Here is a 13,125-nt window from a genome sequence, read left to right as displayed (position 1 = left end):
TTCTGACTGCATCCCTGCACATCCAGACAGCATATCTATATTCTTCCCAGGCCACCCATCCCTACTTTCACTGCTTATACTTTTCCTTTTTCTCCCCTTAGCAGAGACCAACACATCTTTGCTCAGTCATGCTATTTTCCTGTCTCATCTGCCTGATTTCTTTTTCTGGGAATGGAGAGCTCTTGTGCTCTCAGAAAGGCATCATTAAAGTGCTGACAGCTCTCTTCTGTTCCTTTGCCCCTAAGGACCATTTCTCTGGGGATCTCATCCAGCAATTCCTTAAGAAGCCTGAATTCATCCTCCTTGAATTCAGTCTTGACTCCACTCTTTGCCAGGCTCGTGTTCCTTGAGATCATGAACTCAACCAGGGCATGGTTAGTGCAGCCCAGGCTGCCTCTGATCTTAATCTCTTTTATAATCTCTTCTGTACTGCTGAGCAACAGGTCCAGCAATGCTTCACTTCTGGTAGGTATGTCCAATACCTGAACCAGAAAGTAGTCGGCAGTCGGAGTCTCCTAGACTGTTTACAGGTCACCAGGTTGGCTGTTTTTCCATGTTATCTCTGAACACATACACATTTGCTGTTGGTAAAGACTATTTCAGAATTTGAATAGGTATTTTTAATTTGAACAGAAAAAATAAGTTGACTAATGGAATGGGGAATAACAAAAAAGATTCCAACATTTTCTAAAATGAAAAGAATCAAACAGTAAGTCTCTTCAAATGCAAATTTCTCATTTTACTTCATATGAAACTATGTAAATGGTACATTCACTGTCTCATGAACAAGCCTGAAAGGTCAAACTAAAAGTCTGGTCATTAATTATTGAAAGGTTAATGCAATAATTTGACACTGTATCAGTTGAAAGCCACTTCCAGGAGGTATTTTAGATAACACAGTGCCCTTTATAAATCCACTCCAATATTTTCTTTGGCTCTGAAATATGAAGCCTACTCACAAACACAGAATTATAATTTATCCTTTTGTTGATACCAGGTGGAGCTCTATGTGTAAGACATCAAACAAACAAATAAATAAATAAATAAAAGACCCTGACAAAAAACACAGTGCTTGCATGTCAAAACAATAATTTTAAAGGTATAAAGATACAGAGGATGAAAACGGCAGTCAGAAGAACACATCTTACTGCAATCCTCTAGGACTTCAAATTACTAAGTAAGGATTTATGGAACTGGAATTCATAGGTATAAGAAATCAGGAGGTAAAAGAGATTACAACCTAAATGACCTAAATGAAAATATTTATAAGATAGAGTGTGTATATTTGATATTTTCAATCAAAAGTACAATGAAAAGGCATTGCAGTCAGATGGCAGTTTGCAATACAGAAATGATGTTGGCAAGAATTGGAAAATATCTACGTATTGTTTTAACTTTTGTACCAAAAGGGAATTTGAGATAGAGCTTAATTACACTTTTGTTTTTCTTCTTCAGTTGTAAGAGAAAATTGCATCTAGTGCCAAGACCAAAATATTTTCAATACAGAAAGATCTTTCTCTCATACTCCAACTTGGAATCCAGACGGTCAAGTTTCACAGCTTCCTCTAATAAGAAATCTTCTGCTTGCATAAAAAGAGCTTACTAAGATTCTTCAAAACTGCTCTCCTTCTTACTGGTCTTACATTTGAGTGGTCCTCAAAAGAACATTCCAAGAGGAAAAAAAATATTTTGTTCTGAAAATTCCCCATTAGCCTCTGGATCCCAATCCAAGTTTTCATGTCTTTCTTGTGTGTACAAGAAGTCCTCTAGAAAAAGCTCCTGACTTCATCTACACTTAAAATAATCCTTCTGTTTCAGGCTCTCAGGGGTAGCTTTGTGCAGAACTGAAAGACAGGACAGTCCACTGTCAGAGGATACCCAGATTTCACAGCTCAACCAAATTTCATCAAGGTGCAAGTTCCTCTGGGATAAAAATGGGAAGTTGCAGGGTAGTTATGTGAAATTAACTTCCACTTGATATGTAGAAGTAACTACTCCCAGAACCTAAATCTTTATTTTTATAAAACAAAGAGTGGGAGTGGAAAAAAAATGTGAAAGAAAAAAGAGAGAAAGGCAGCAAAGAAAAAAATATTTATTGCAAAAATGTTACAAGCATCAATAACAAATTTCTGAGACATTCAGTTGATACTTTCTTCCCTAGTTCAGACACTGTCTCACTCCAATTTATAGGAAGGAGAGGGGGTTCTTTTAATATATGCATACCCAATGGCAAGATTAAGGCACAATGGGTCAGATGCTAGCCCAACCAGTTTACTACAAATCCTAGTTGTTTAGGGATATGGGGAAGGGAAGATGGGCAATAGAAAAGATAGAAAATAAAAGTAATGAGTCTTTACAGGAAGCAAGAGAGAGACAGTCACCATCAGGATCCCAGCACTGCTTGTAGTTTAGATTTTGATCTTCAATAGTGATGGGTTGTTTGAGGGTTGTTGTTTGGTTGAGGATGATGACAACAGTACCAACTTATAAATAAGTCCAAAGTGGTTGAGTCAGCTCTCTTTAGAGTGGCAGCTTCTGGCTTTGGGGTCAGCAGAAACTCCTTTGTTCCCACCTTCCAGGCCTTGCCAGCAGATGAGAGGGAGCAGGAAGGTGCCCACCTGCTTTTCACAGGATATGATATCATTCCCCAATCTCTCGTACCAAACTGGAGTTATTTGGTCATAGGCCAGATCTTCTGCTAGTAAGTGCTTCTGAGCACTCTCTTCAGAAGGCAGTTTCAAAGAAATGTTTTCAAATGTAAAATTGTCCACAAAGTAATGCTGATTGCCACACAGTGATACCCACCACTTGCTTCCTGCATAAGTCAGTCTTATTGCAAGAAATGCCTCAGAAAGCAAGCTTTGAGCCAAAAATAAAGAGGGGTTCAGACAGACATTGACTTTATAGAGTACAAATGAATATAAAATGATATTTGCAGTTGCTACCTAAAAAAATAGTTTTAAAGATGAGCTCAGTTAGATTCTGAAATAGGTTCATGGGATAAACAACAAAAGGCTTATCATTTGACTCATTTAAAACTGCTTTTCAGAACATGGGAAATTTTCAAGAATTACAGACAGAGAAACAGATCGTAATAGATAGTTTTTCCTCCAATTTATAAATACAAGAATTTTATATAATGATTTATTATTTGCCAAGTGCAATGAAATCTGGACCCTGAAAAAGCAAGAAACGCATACATGTGTTTGCACACGTGCAATCCTTACCTTAACCAGAGGCTTAGATTTGATATTATTCCATTTTTGTTCTCGATATTCAGAAACTTTCTTCCCACCAAAAGACCAACCACCATATCTGGTAACAGACAATAAGGTGATAGCAAGTTACCCAGCTTAAACTCCATCTTCCTTAGCAGTCCTTTTTTTCAATGATAAAGTGGTAATATCTAAATTAATGCATTATTTTTCAACTGAAATTACTGTGTGGAAAGAGCCATTGACAACTGCTGGAGGAAGCTCAGAGAAACTGCCATACAGGGGGTTCCATGTTATCTAAGGCTATTCACCTTAACAAAAAACAATGGATAAAGGCAACTGCCCCCTTACACAGGCCTGCGCTTTGGAAGAATTATTATTGTTTTTTGGGGTTTTTTTTATACACAAAGGATAAACTGCTTTGTCATTTTAGAATTAGGTTACCTTTCTTTGTTGGAAGGCCTCACTAAATATTCTTCCACAATCAACCCTGAGAGATTGTATAAAACATGTCCTCTCTTATTTTTCACATAGGGAACAGAGGTATTGAAACTCAGACACATCTGGAAAACAGTATACAGGAAATAACTGAAGTGGCCTTTAAAAAAATCATTTTAAAAAATCAGCATCACTAAATTTAGCCTTCTTTTTTTTTTTTTTTTCAAATTTGTACACAGTTTTTGCAGCATTGCTTGTCAACTGAATTTAACTTTTTTTTAGCTTCAATAACTTTTGAATAAATTATATATGGTTTCATTTTTATAAAGCATCTCAAATAATTGTAACTATCACCTACATATGAGTATCACCTTTGATTTCCCTTGCAACCCTGTCAGTCAGTTTTGTTTTGAAAACATCAAAACTTAAATATAAATTCAGACAGGATTACAGCAATGAAAAAGACAAGACTTCTACTAAGTTTTGTGCCTGAAAATAAACACAAAAGGCACAAGTAGAATATAGGATGAAAACAAAAATTCTGATTCATGCACTGAGGGATAGTAGTAGGGGAAAAAAAGGAAGGTGTTTTCTAGCAATTCAGTTGGATATTCTCACAGTTATTATGATGTGATACCTGAGAAACTTCATAAAGTATATAATGCATAAAATCTGAAAATTTGCCATGCTTATTTGACATCTTGACCCTACTTGTTATAAATCAGTATCAGATATTCTAGCTTTCCATAGCTCACAGGTAAAATTTCTGCCTCCACTGACAAATTACTTTTGAAGTTCCAGTTAGTGGGTCTCTCCCTGACACTGAGACCCCTTTACCTTTTTATTTAAGCTTGTTTAATTCTAAAAGTATCACTCTACAGTATTAGAGGAAAAGGTGCTCCTTGCCCCATAAAGTCAAAAATTAGTTCTCCCTTCCAATTTTCCCAAAATTAATGTATTTCAGATGCAACTCTCACTCCAATAAATTTATCTCCTTCATAAGGATATAAATAATTGAGAAAATGGTCCCATCAAGGTAAATAACTTAGTTCATACACAGTTTCATACCCCAGTTTATTACTCAATATCAGAACAATCCAACTGGAAAAGTTACTAGTCAAAAAGATTAGAAATTCATTAACTTTTTCAAAATTCTTCCCTGAAAAGCTATTTTATTTTCACATTGAACTGTTCAGTTCAAAACAAAAATAAACTCTAACAATTAAATGCTAGTTAATCATAGATTCCCTGGTAGCTTCTAACAGCTAGAAACACCTGCCCTTTCCATTTTAGGGTAGGTAGTTTTTCAGGGAATCGCGTGTAATGTTTTAACTTTATTCTGCATGACTGTTTTGTAAGCAAAGTCCTATATCATGTTTGAAGCCAAGTTGCATCTGCTGAGAAGAGTTCAACTATCTTTGATTCCTGCTATTTCAGGTCAATCTAAAGACATTTCTACTATACACAAATACACACACTTAGATATGTTCTCTGAATACCTCAGAATACATAAGCCAAATACTAGATGAGATAAAGCAATATCTGGTCAGGAAAAAAAAAAAAAAGTCCAATGTTCTAAACATTTACCTCCTCAGCTATTCCCCTGCCCCTTCAAAAAGAATAGTTCAGGTACTGCATATAATACACAATTTTTTTTTTACATAAATACATACACAGAGATATACATACCTCATTTGCTGACATGCAACCACATGAATTCAGGAGTGAATCTGATTCCACCTGCCAGCATGAATTATTTTTTCTAATGGGAATAAACATAATTATATAAACAACCATCAAGAGAAAGTAATATATTATAGAAGAAATCCAGAGTAACAACTAAATCTGGAATCTTGAGAACCTTCCTAGTATTTTACCATAGCAGCAGCTGAATCTGAAGATGTGTCAGATTTTGTTTATTTGAATTCAAAGAGGATTCATAACAAATATTTATGTAAGTAAAGCAACAAAGGATTTGCATACTTTGTGTTTGCATCAGTAAGGTAAGTAAAGAATAGTTACCGTTCTGCATTCTTGACTTTAGACATCTGGAACTCTTCCTAACAAACACCATAATAATTACTGCCTAACCCTTATTCATACAAGACAAGAGACTTATTCAAAATCCACCTGAAATTAATGAGAAATCTGTCACTGACATCTAAGGGATTTGAATCAGACCTTTTAATAATTAAGCCTGATAACACATTCTATCTGGATACTAGCTCCTTAGTCAAAGCAGATTTAACAGCATCACGTTCAGAGGGCTGGAGCACAATGAAGAAGGACTGAGAGAGATGGACCTCCAAGCTGAGATCTTTGTTGAAGAGAAGGCTCCAGGGAAACATCATCGACCTTCTACTGAGGGAAGCTAACAACTAAGATGATTTTTTACACAGTCTGAGTGACAGAACAAGGGGTAATGGCTTTAAACTATAAGAGCAGAGATTTAGGTTAGATGTCAGGAAATTCTTTACTCAGAGTGTAGCGAGGCACTGGCACAGGCTGCCCAGAAAAGCTGTGGGTGCCCTAATCCCTGGAGGGGACAGGCCAGATTGGATGGGGCCCTAGGCAGCCTGAGCTGGTGGGTGGCAGCCCTGCCCATGGCAGGGAGTTGGAATTAGATGATCTTTAAGGTCCGTTCCAAGCTAAGCTATTCTATGACTGCTGAGAGAAGACCAAGACAGTTCACACTACGAAGAAAAAAATAATAAATTCACTGCTTCTTTACATCTTTTGTTTTTATCTATGCTTCTATTTTCTCTTTTGTATAGGTATATGCAATCAGCAAATTTTTTCCTAGATCCAACTTAAGGCTAATTAATTTTTTCTATTAAAAAATTTCAAAGAAAATATAATTATGCTAGATTTATTGATTTCCTCATTACTATCTGCATCTCCATTTCAAGTTAGCAGCAAGTGTTAAATCAATATAGAACATTTTAAAGTAGTTACATTATTCAGTTACCCTTGTTTTGAATGCATGCATGTGAAGTCCCAGTCAAAGAAACATCTCAGTAGAATCTGAGAAAGGTTTCCTAGATTATCATCTTCAGTGCTGTTCAAAGTGGGCCAAAGAGTAAAGGGGTGGATTGAGAAAAGAAACACAAACATGTTAATTTGTCTAATTCTAGTAACTTTTAGCCTCACAGTTCTACATGTTTTCTACAAAATGAAAGAACTAACAAATCTCTGCATAGGAAACATACAAAACAAGAAATGTATTTCAAAAACTACATCTGAACTTGTAAAGAAAATTCAATGCAATTACCCCTAAACAAATCTAAACTTCTCCCCACAACCATTCTTCTCGTTATAGGCGTTTTTTTTTGTTTGTTTGTTTGTTTGTTTTTTTTTGTGCTTCATTTATAAATTCAAGCATCATCATATTATCTTTATAAATATATCTAGCTATTTGTCCAATAGATAAAACTATCTGTCTGATTTACAGGTAATACAGAGTAACTCTACTATAAGCTATAGATATTGTAGACAAATAATACGTTAGATGGTTTCAAAGCTAAAAATACAAAAACTAGAGGTTCAGCTAGAAGGGCACAAACTTCCTTAGTACTGTGTGGTACTGTCTAACCTGAGAACTTTTTCAGAAAAATACTGATCTAATCAATTAAATAGGCTGAAGCATGCAAAGACTTTTTAAAATGCACTTAAACATTTACATATATGCAGTCATGATCTGTACTGAACGCAAACTGCTCCAAAATCTGTGTCCTTCCTTCAGCAAATACTTCATATAATCCCTTTCTGGTTTTTTTTTGTTTCTCTCATAAGTCCCCCTCACAATGATCTAAACAACTGAAAAATAAACAGCTATTGTAAAACTAACAAATAAACAAAAAACACAAACAAACATCATTATTTGAAGAATGCAAATACTCATAAAAATATGGGAGCTCAAAGATAAAGGTCCCAGAATCCTGGATATTGATGATCAATGAGTTCTTTACCTAAAGAAGGATTCCGCATTCTTGTAAAGTCTTGGTGTCAGCTTGAGAGAAGGATAATCAACCGCCAGAGGCTTCACACTAAACAAGGCCATTGCCAGTGCAACAAAGAGGACTGGCAGAAGAACATTTGACAGACTTCCTCTCCAGTCTCGCCTAATGTGGTGAAACCTCTTCAGCAGAAGGGCAACAATTTGTGCAAGAATGAGATTAGTTCCACACACACGTGAGGCCTCCATAAGTGAGATATCTGTAAGACAGAAATTAATAAATAAACCTGAAGAAAATCAAATTACATGAGTTGTATTTTCAAATATAAAACAACTTTTTGATAGGAAAGAAAAACTGCACAAATCTATAGTATCCAACTGAGTGGAGCAGTACAAATCTCCCCAATCTCAGTAAAATTAGTTAACTCTGCCTATAAACCTACGGTTGTATCTCTGTAACTCCCTGTACACAAATAAAGGAACACTGAATACCTATTTATCTGTAGTCTTTTCACTGGTATATCCATTCCTTGTGCACTGTCGTGTTTGCTCTTAGACAAATAACCAAGAAACGTGGTTTCTATTAGCACCAAGGTCACAATCTGCAACAACTGAAATCAGTGGCAACTTTTCCTCACAGATTTCAAGAGGAAATCTTCAGAGTATGTTACAGCACATAGATGCTAGAAAGGTAAATTCTCATAAAAGCATTCCCTTACTTTCTCTGCTCATAGAGGACTGATAACATTTATTCATATATTAATTAAAGCAATTTTCACAGTCCCAGTCAATGGACTGTCACATTCCAATGGGAGTGTCCCCACAGCTTACTGACATCTCACCAATCACATTTTCCTGATATGCTCTCAAAGAATTTAATTTCGTTGCTCTGTCTACTGTTGCGGTCGAGTGTGTACTTGTGAGACATATCAATCACTTGGCCTCTGTTTTTTTTGTAATGCCTTTTAGGTATGTGCAGGCTATTAGCAGCTCCTCCAGCCTTGACAGACTGAACATACCTTCAGCTTCTTTTCTTCCTTAGAGCATAGCAGTCTCAAGCAGATTTATCACCACAGAAATTTGCACTGTAAAAAAACTGTACAATCTGTTTATCATAATGCTCAAAGACAATCCCCTGTGATTTGTCTCTTATAGCATTCTATATACTAAGACAGCACTTCCATGTTACATTTTAACAATTACTTTTAAGAGAGCTTTCAAGTAACCCTAAATTAACTGTCCTTCTCTTTGCACAGTTTCTCCTAGTTTACTAGAAATTTAATCCCAGAAGAGAGTACTGTAGGACAAACAAGGGGAAAAACAAAAAAAGAGATGTTTAATTTCTGACAGAGTGACCATTGAACAATACAGCTCAAATTCTGTGCTTTCTAAAAACCAGTATGTGGACTGTAAGCATGTAATTTTTTCTATTAAAAACTATATGTGCTTTGCTATAGAAGATTTCAATCATATCAAGTAGACACATTATGGGAGATCTCAGCTTCTATGGTTTGATCCCACATAAGAAGTCAAATGGGAGGACTTCACAGTGACATGGAATATACTGTGGGCTTCCCAAAACTAAGATTTCTGGAAAAAGATAAACATCACATCCACCTTCAAGATGAGAAAAAAAAAAAAAAAAGAGGATCTAGGTAACTACATTCTGATCAGCCTCAGTTCCTGGGATAGTTGCAGATGAAATCCCCCAGAAAAGTACACAAAAGATACAAAAAATGAGGTGCCAGGGAATAGCCAGCATGGATTTGCCAACATCAAGACTTATTTGGCCCACCTAAGAGCTACAAAGACAAGATTGGTTTAGTGAACGAGGAATGAGTTTTTCTTCCTTGACTGAATGCAGCCTATGACACGGTCTTCCACAACATCCTTAGAACAAGTAGGGTGAGAAAGACAACAAAGCCATGCTCTCTGCACCATACTTAGGACTGAATTCATGGTACTGGGTACAGTAAAAGGGCAGTTGGTTATAGTGTCCCTAAAGGCCAGTGGTGAGGAAAACAATGACTAACAATGATGGTTATCATGTGCTAGCACACCTGGTAGAGACCCACATGTTTGGAGGTGGCTTTAGGGAATGAGCATTTGGATGAGAGCCACCTTCCAGTAGGGTTGGTAGACAGAATGAGTTCAAAGACAGCACCCAAAGGCAGTAGTAGTATTGAGTAAAAGGATTTCTGCTCAGGTAAAAAGCAAAAGAAGCAACAGGTACCAGCTAGGATACAGGAAATTCCTACTCAATACATCATGAAAAAAATTAACTGTTGTGATAACCAACAAATAGTGCAGACAGAACAAAGCCCTGAATAACCAGTTCTAAGTTGATCTGCTTTCAGTAGGAACTTGGACAAGATAATCACCAAATGTCTCTTCATACCCTAATAGCTTCTGTTTCAATCAGATTCCAATTACTTCTTAGTAATTAATTTCATTTCTATTTCTGAAAAGTAAAACAGTTTTTATTCTTTTAATTCTGAGACTGAGTGGCATTTTTTTATCTTATATATTCTCACAGAACACAAATTCTATTAGCAGTTCTAATCACAGACATGTCCTACTAGCTTGACAACTCATACAAAAGGGACTTAGGATTTTAGTCCTTTGTGGAGAAAAAAAAGTAGCTACAAAAATTCAGACAGTGGTCCTATAATCAAATGTCCTAGTCAAGAGCATTTGCAGTTTGAAACCTGGCTTTCTATAAATTTGGTAACTAGGAGAAGACAACCTTAGTACAAAAATATCTTTTTAAGCAAAATTTTATGGAAGCTTTTTGAATTACATCATATTATGTTAAGATTTTCCACAGTTAACACACAGAGGCACTTGAAAGAAGAATAATTTGCAAGGGATGGGTGTTTTTAAAATAAATGAGATCCTGTATTTCTAGCTGAGTGTCTCTGCAATTGTAAAATATACTATCTCTCTTTTATCAAAGCTTTCAAAGTATTGAAATGCAAGAAAAGTACAAAGCAGCAGAATACAATGAAAAATCTGCCACAGTCCCAGATCTGTTCATAGATTATAAGCATGAAATGTGAGTGAAAAATCCTTCAAAATGTTTGCTCCCTTTGAATCTCTGAAAGAGGGCTATCACAATTACTTTCTAAGGGCAGGAAGGGAAATCAAAGCTGCCATTCATGTTGTTTCTTGACAAATGGAGTAGAGAGAAAAGCTAACAAATTCATTCAGATTGCAATAGGAAGAGAAACTGTCGTTCTAGATAATAACAATGGTTCATTTGGCCCAATATCCTGACACTTTTTCAATATTTCCGAAGCTGGCCAGCCAAGATGTATCACAAGAAGATGCAATAAATCATTATATTAAAAGTATTTATTTGCCTCAGGCATTTTTTTAAAAAACTTTTTAAAATTATTGACTTTTCTAAGAAAGTCCATATTCATTATATAAATCTCTGCAGAATGTGTCAAATCATTTTATTTTTTAATCTTTGTGACCTTGAAGTCTTTCATGATATTATGTTTCATGTTAAAAAAAACAAACACAAAACAACAACAGAAATCACTACCTTGTTTACCTGTTTTGAATTTATTTTGTTTGATGGTGCTGGATACAATCTTAAATCTTTTTATAGGAGATGGATTATAGGAGCTCCTAATCTATCTTCTGCATACACAATCTCAAGCTCTCAGTCTTCTCTTATAAAAATCTTCATAGCCCTAGTGACCTTTACCATTTGTCTCAAATCACTTATATTACTACCATATCTGTCTTGAGACATATTGTGTTCAGTACTGCTATCGATGTGAAAGTGCAACTGATTTGTATAACAGCATTATGCATTCATGTACTGATCTCTTTGTGTTCTCCATGCATCATGCCATTTTGTCTGACTGCAGACACACTGTGAAAAGTAGTCTGTATCGGGCTTTCCATAATTGACTCAAAAATCTTTTAAGATTCCTGAGGTATTAAATTACTCGGCACGATAAAATCTCAGAGTATTTATGTGTACACTTAACATTTAACCCTTGGTATCTATTAATCATATTTTCATTTACTTTTATCTTAGAACCTACAAAATTAATGTTTGCTTTATAAAACTTGTAGTTTTTTTGTAATTATTTATGCACTACCTACATTCGGTATGTATGTCAGGAAACATAAATGAAACACATAGTTAATGGGAACATACTTTCTGATTACCATTGGTAATGCAATCCAGACTATCAGATATAGACTAGTTGACATCTGTTATAGTATCAATTTTTATGCAAAAAGTTTATGGACATATTGTCATTCATTCCTTCATATTGGTCATGCTCAGCCCAGAGCTGCGGTGGAGTTTCAGAGCCAGAACTGTTGGGGCAGCAGAGCAGAGCGAGATATTGTGAAGAATTTTGGGAAACCTCAGGGCTGAGAATTCAATTTTTTTTTTTTCCCTATGATTCTATGATAATTTAGATCACAAAATTAAAAATTTGAGCCAGCTACTAAAAGCCATCTTGCTAGCCTTATGATTGCAGTTATATACAATAAGCAAATGACGTTCACAATTAAGGTGTACTTCCCAATCCACACAGACAGACTTTCGTATTTTGGAACAATTTACATAGTTAATACAGCAGAAACAGAACATGTCATAAAGTTGAAAACAAAAATTTTGAAAATTCATCTCTCTGCATAAATAAGTTCACTATTAAAATGACTTATTTTAAAGTCACAACTCTGTTTTCTGATGCTACACAACTTTGTTGAGAATTTCCATCATAGCTCTAATCTTCCATTTCCTCAAGTCACAAAGTTAACTGATGAGAGGATTTCCTCTCTTTATCTAAGACATTCTTAAAACTCAAGATGCCTCATTTAATGTGTCAGCATTGTACAGGGCACAGAGAGGACAGTGTGAAGTACAAACCTTATTTCTACTGGAAAACCAAGAAAGCATCAACATAAGCAGAAAAACTTACTGAATACTCATACCTTCCAAACACACATAAAAAATCAAATTTAGAACCCCTAAAAATATCCACAGAAAAAGACAAATTTCAGACTTAAATTAACCTCTTGAAGTCCCTTATCATTGCATTCCACAGAGGAATGGACATGAACAAAAGTTCACTTACAGACAAGAAGCTTAGGAAACAAATAGAACAAACTTCTTTCAGATTCCTTAACCTTCTATTTAGAAGACAAGAATACTAAAGTCAGGCCTACCCACAGCAGTCTGTAAGAGAACTGGAGAACTGGTTTGTCCCCATTATAAAATTATATACAATTATGTATTCCTAAGAGGCAGAAGCACTTGAGGAGATGCATCTGCGGTTTCACCCCAATGGAGAGCTAAACCCCACAATGGTTCTTTCACTCCCTGTCCTGAAAGGAAGAAGGCGGAGAGAAAATACACCTCTTGTCTACTCTTCGCCTACTGGTTTTGAGGGGTTTGAGAATTGGAGAGAGTCTTGATGCTATGCCAGCACTGCTCAGCAAAACATTGGTGTGATATCAACAGTCTCCTAGCTACATGTACAGAGC

The 13,125-nt window shown here is 35.7% G+C and overlaps 1 protein-coding gene across 1 annotated transcript in view; it reads right to left on the bottom strand.

Moving 5' to 3' along the window:
* Positions 1-13,125, bottom strand: part of ABCA13 (ATP binding cassette subfamily A member 13) — a 173,880-nt gene that overhangs the window by 64,154 nt on the left and 96,601 nt on the right. Inside the window, exons 42-46 of the mRNA XM_090137138.1 lie at positions 7,622-7,868; positions 6,622-6,711; positions 5,343-5,415; positions 3,660-3,778; positions 3,228-3,315 (exon numbers count right to left, since the gene is read on the bottom strand). Coding sequence (XP_089993264.1) covers positions 3,228-3,315; positions 3,660-3,778; positions 5,343-5,415; positions 6,622-6,711; positions 7,622-7,868 — 617 coding nt within the window. The remainder of the gene's footprint in view (positions 1-3,227; positions 3,316-3,659; positions 3,779-5,342; positions 5,416-6,621; positions 6,712-7,621; positions 7,869-13,125) is intronic.

The sequence above is a fragment of the Phasianus colchicus genome, chromosome 3 (genome assembly GCF_987193195.1).
Source record: "Phasianus colchicus chromosome 3, bPhaCol1.hap1.1, whole genome shotgun sequence".
Lineage (NCBI taxonomy): Eukaryota > Metazoa > Chordata > Aves > Galliformes > Phasianidae > Phasianus > Phasianus colchicus.
The sequence above is the reverse complement of the archived record's forward strand: the minus strand, read 5'-3'. Positions and strand labels throughout refer to the sequence as shown.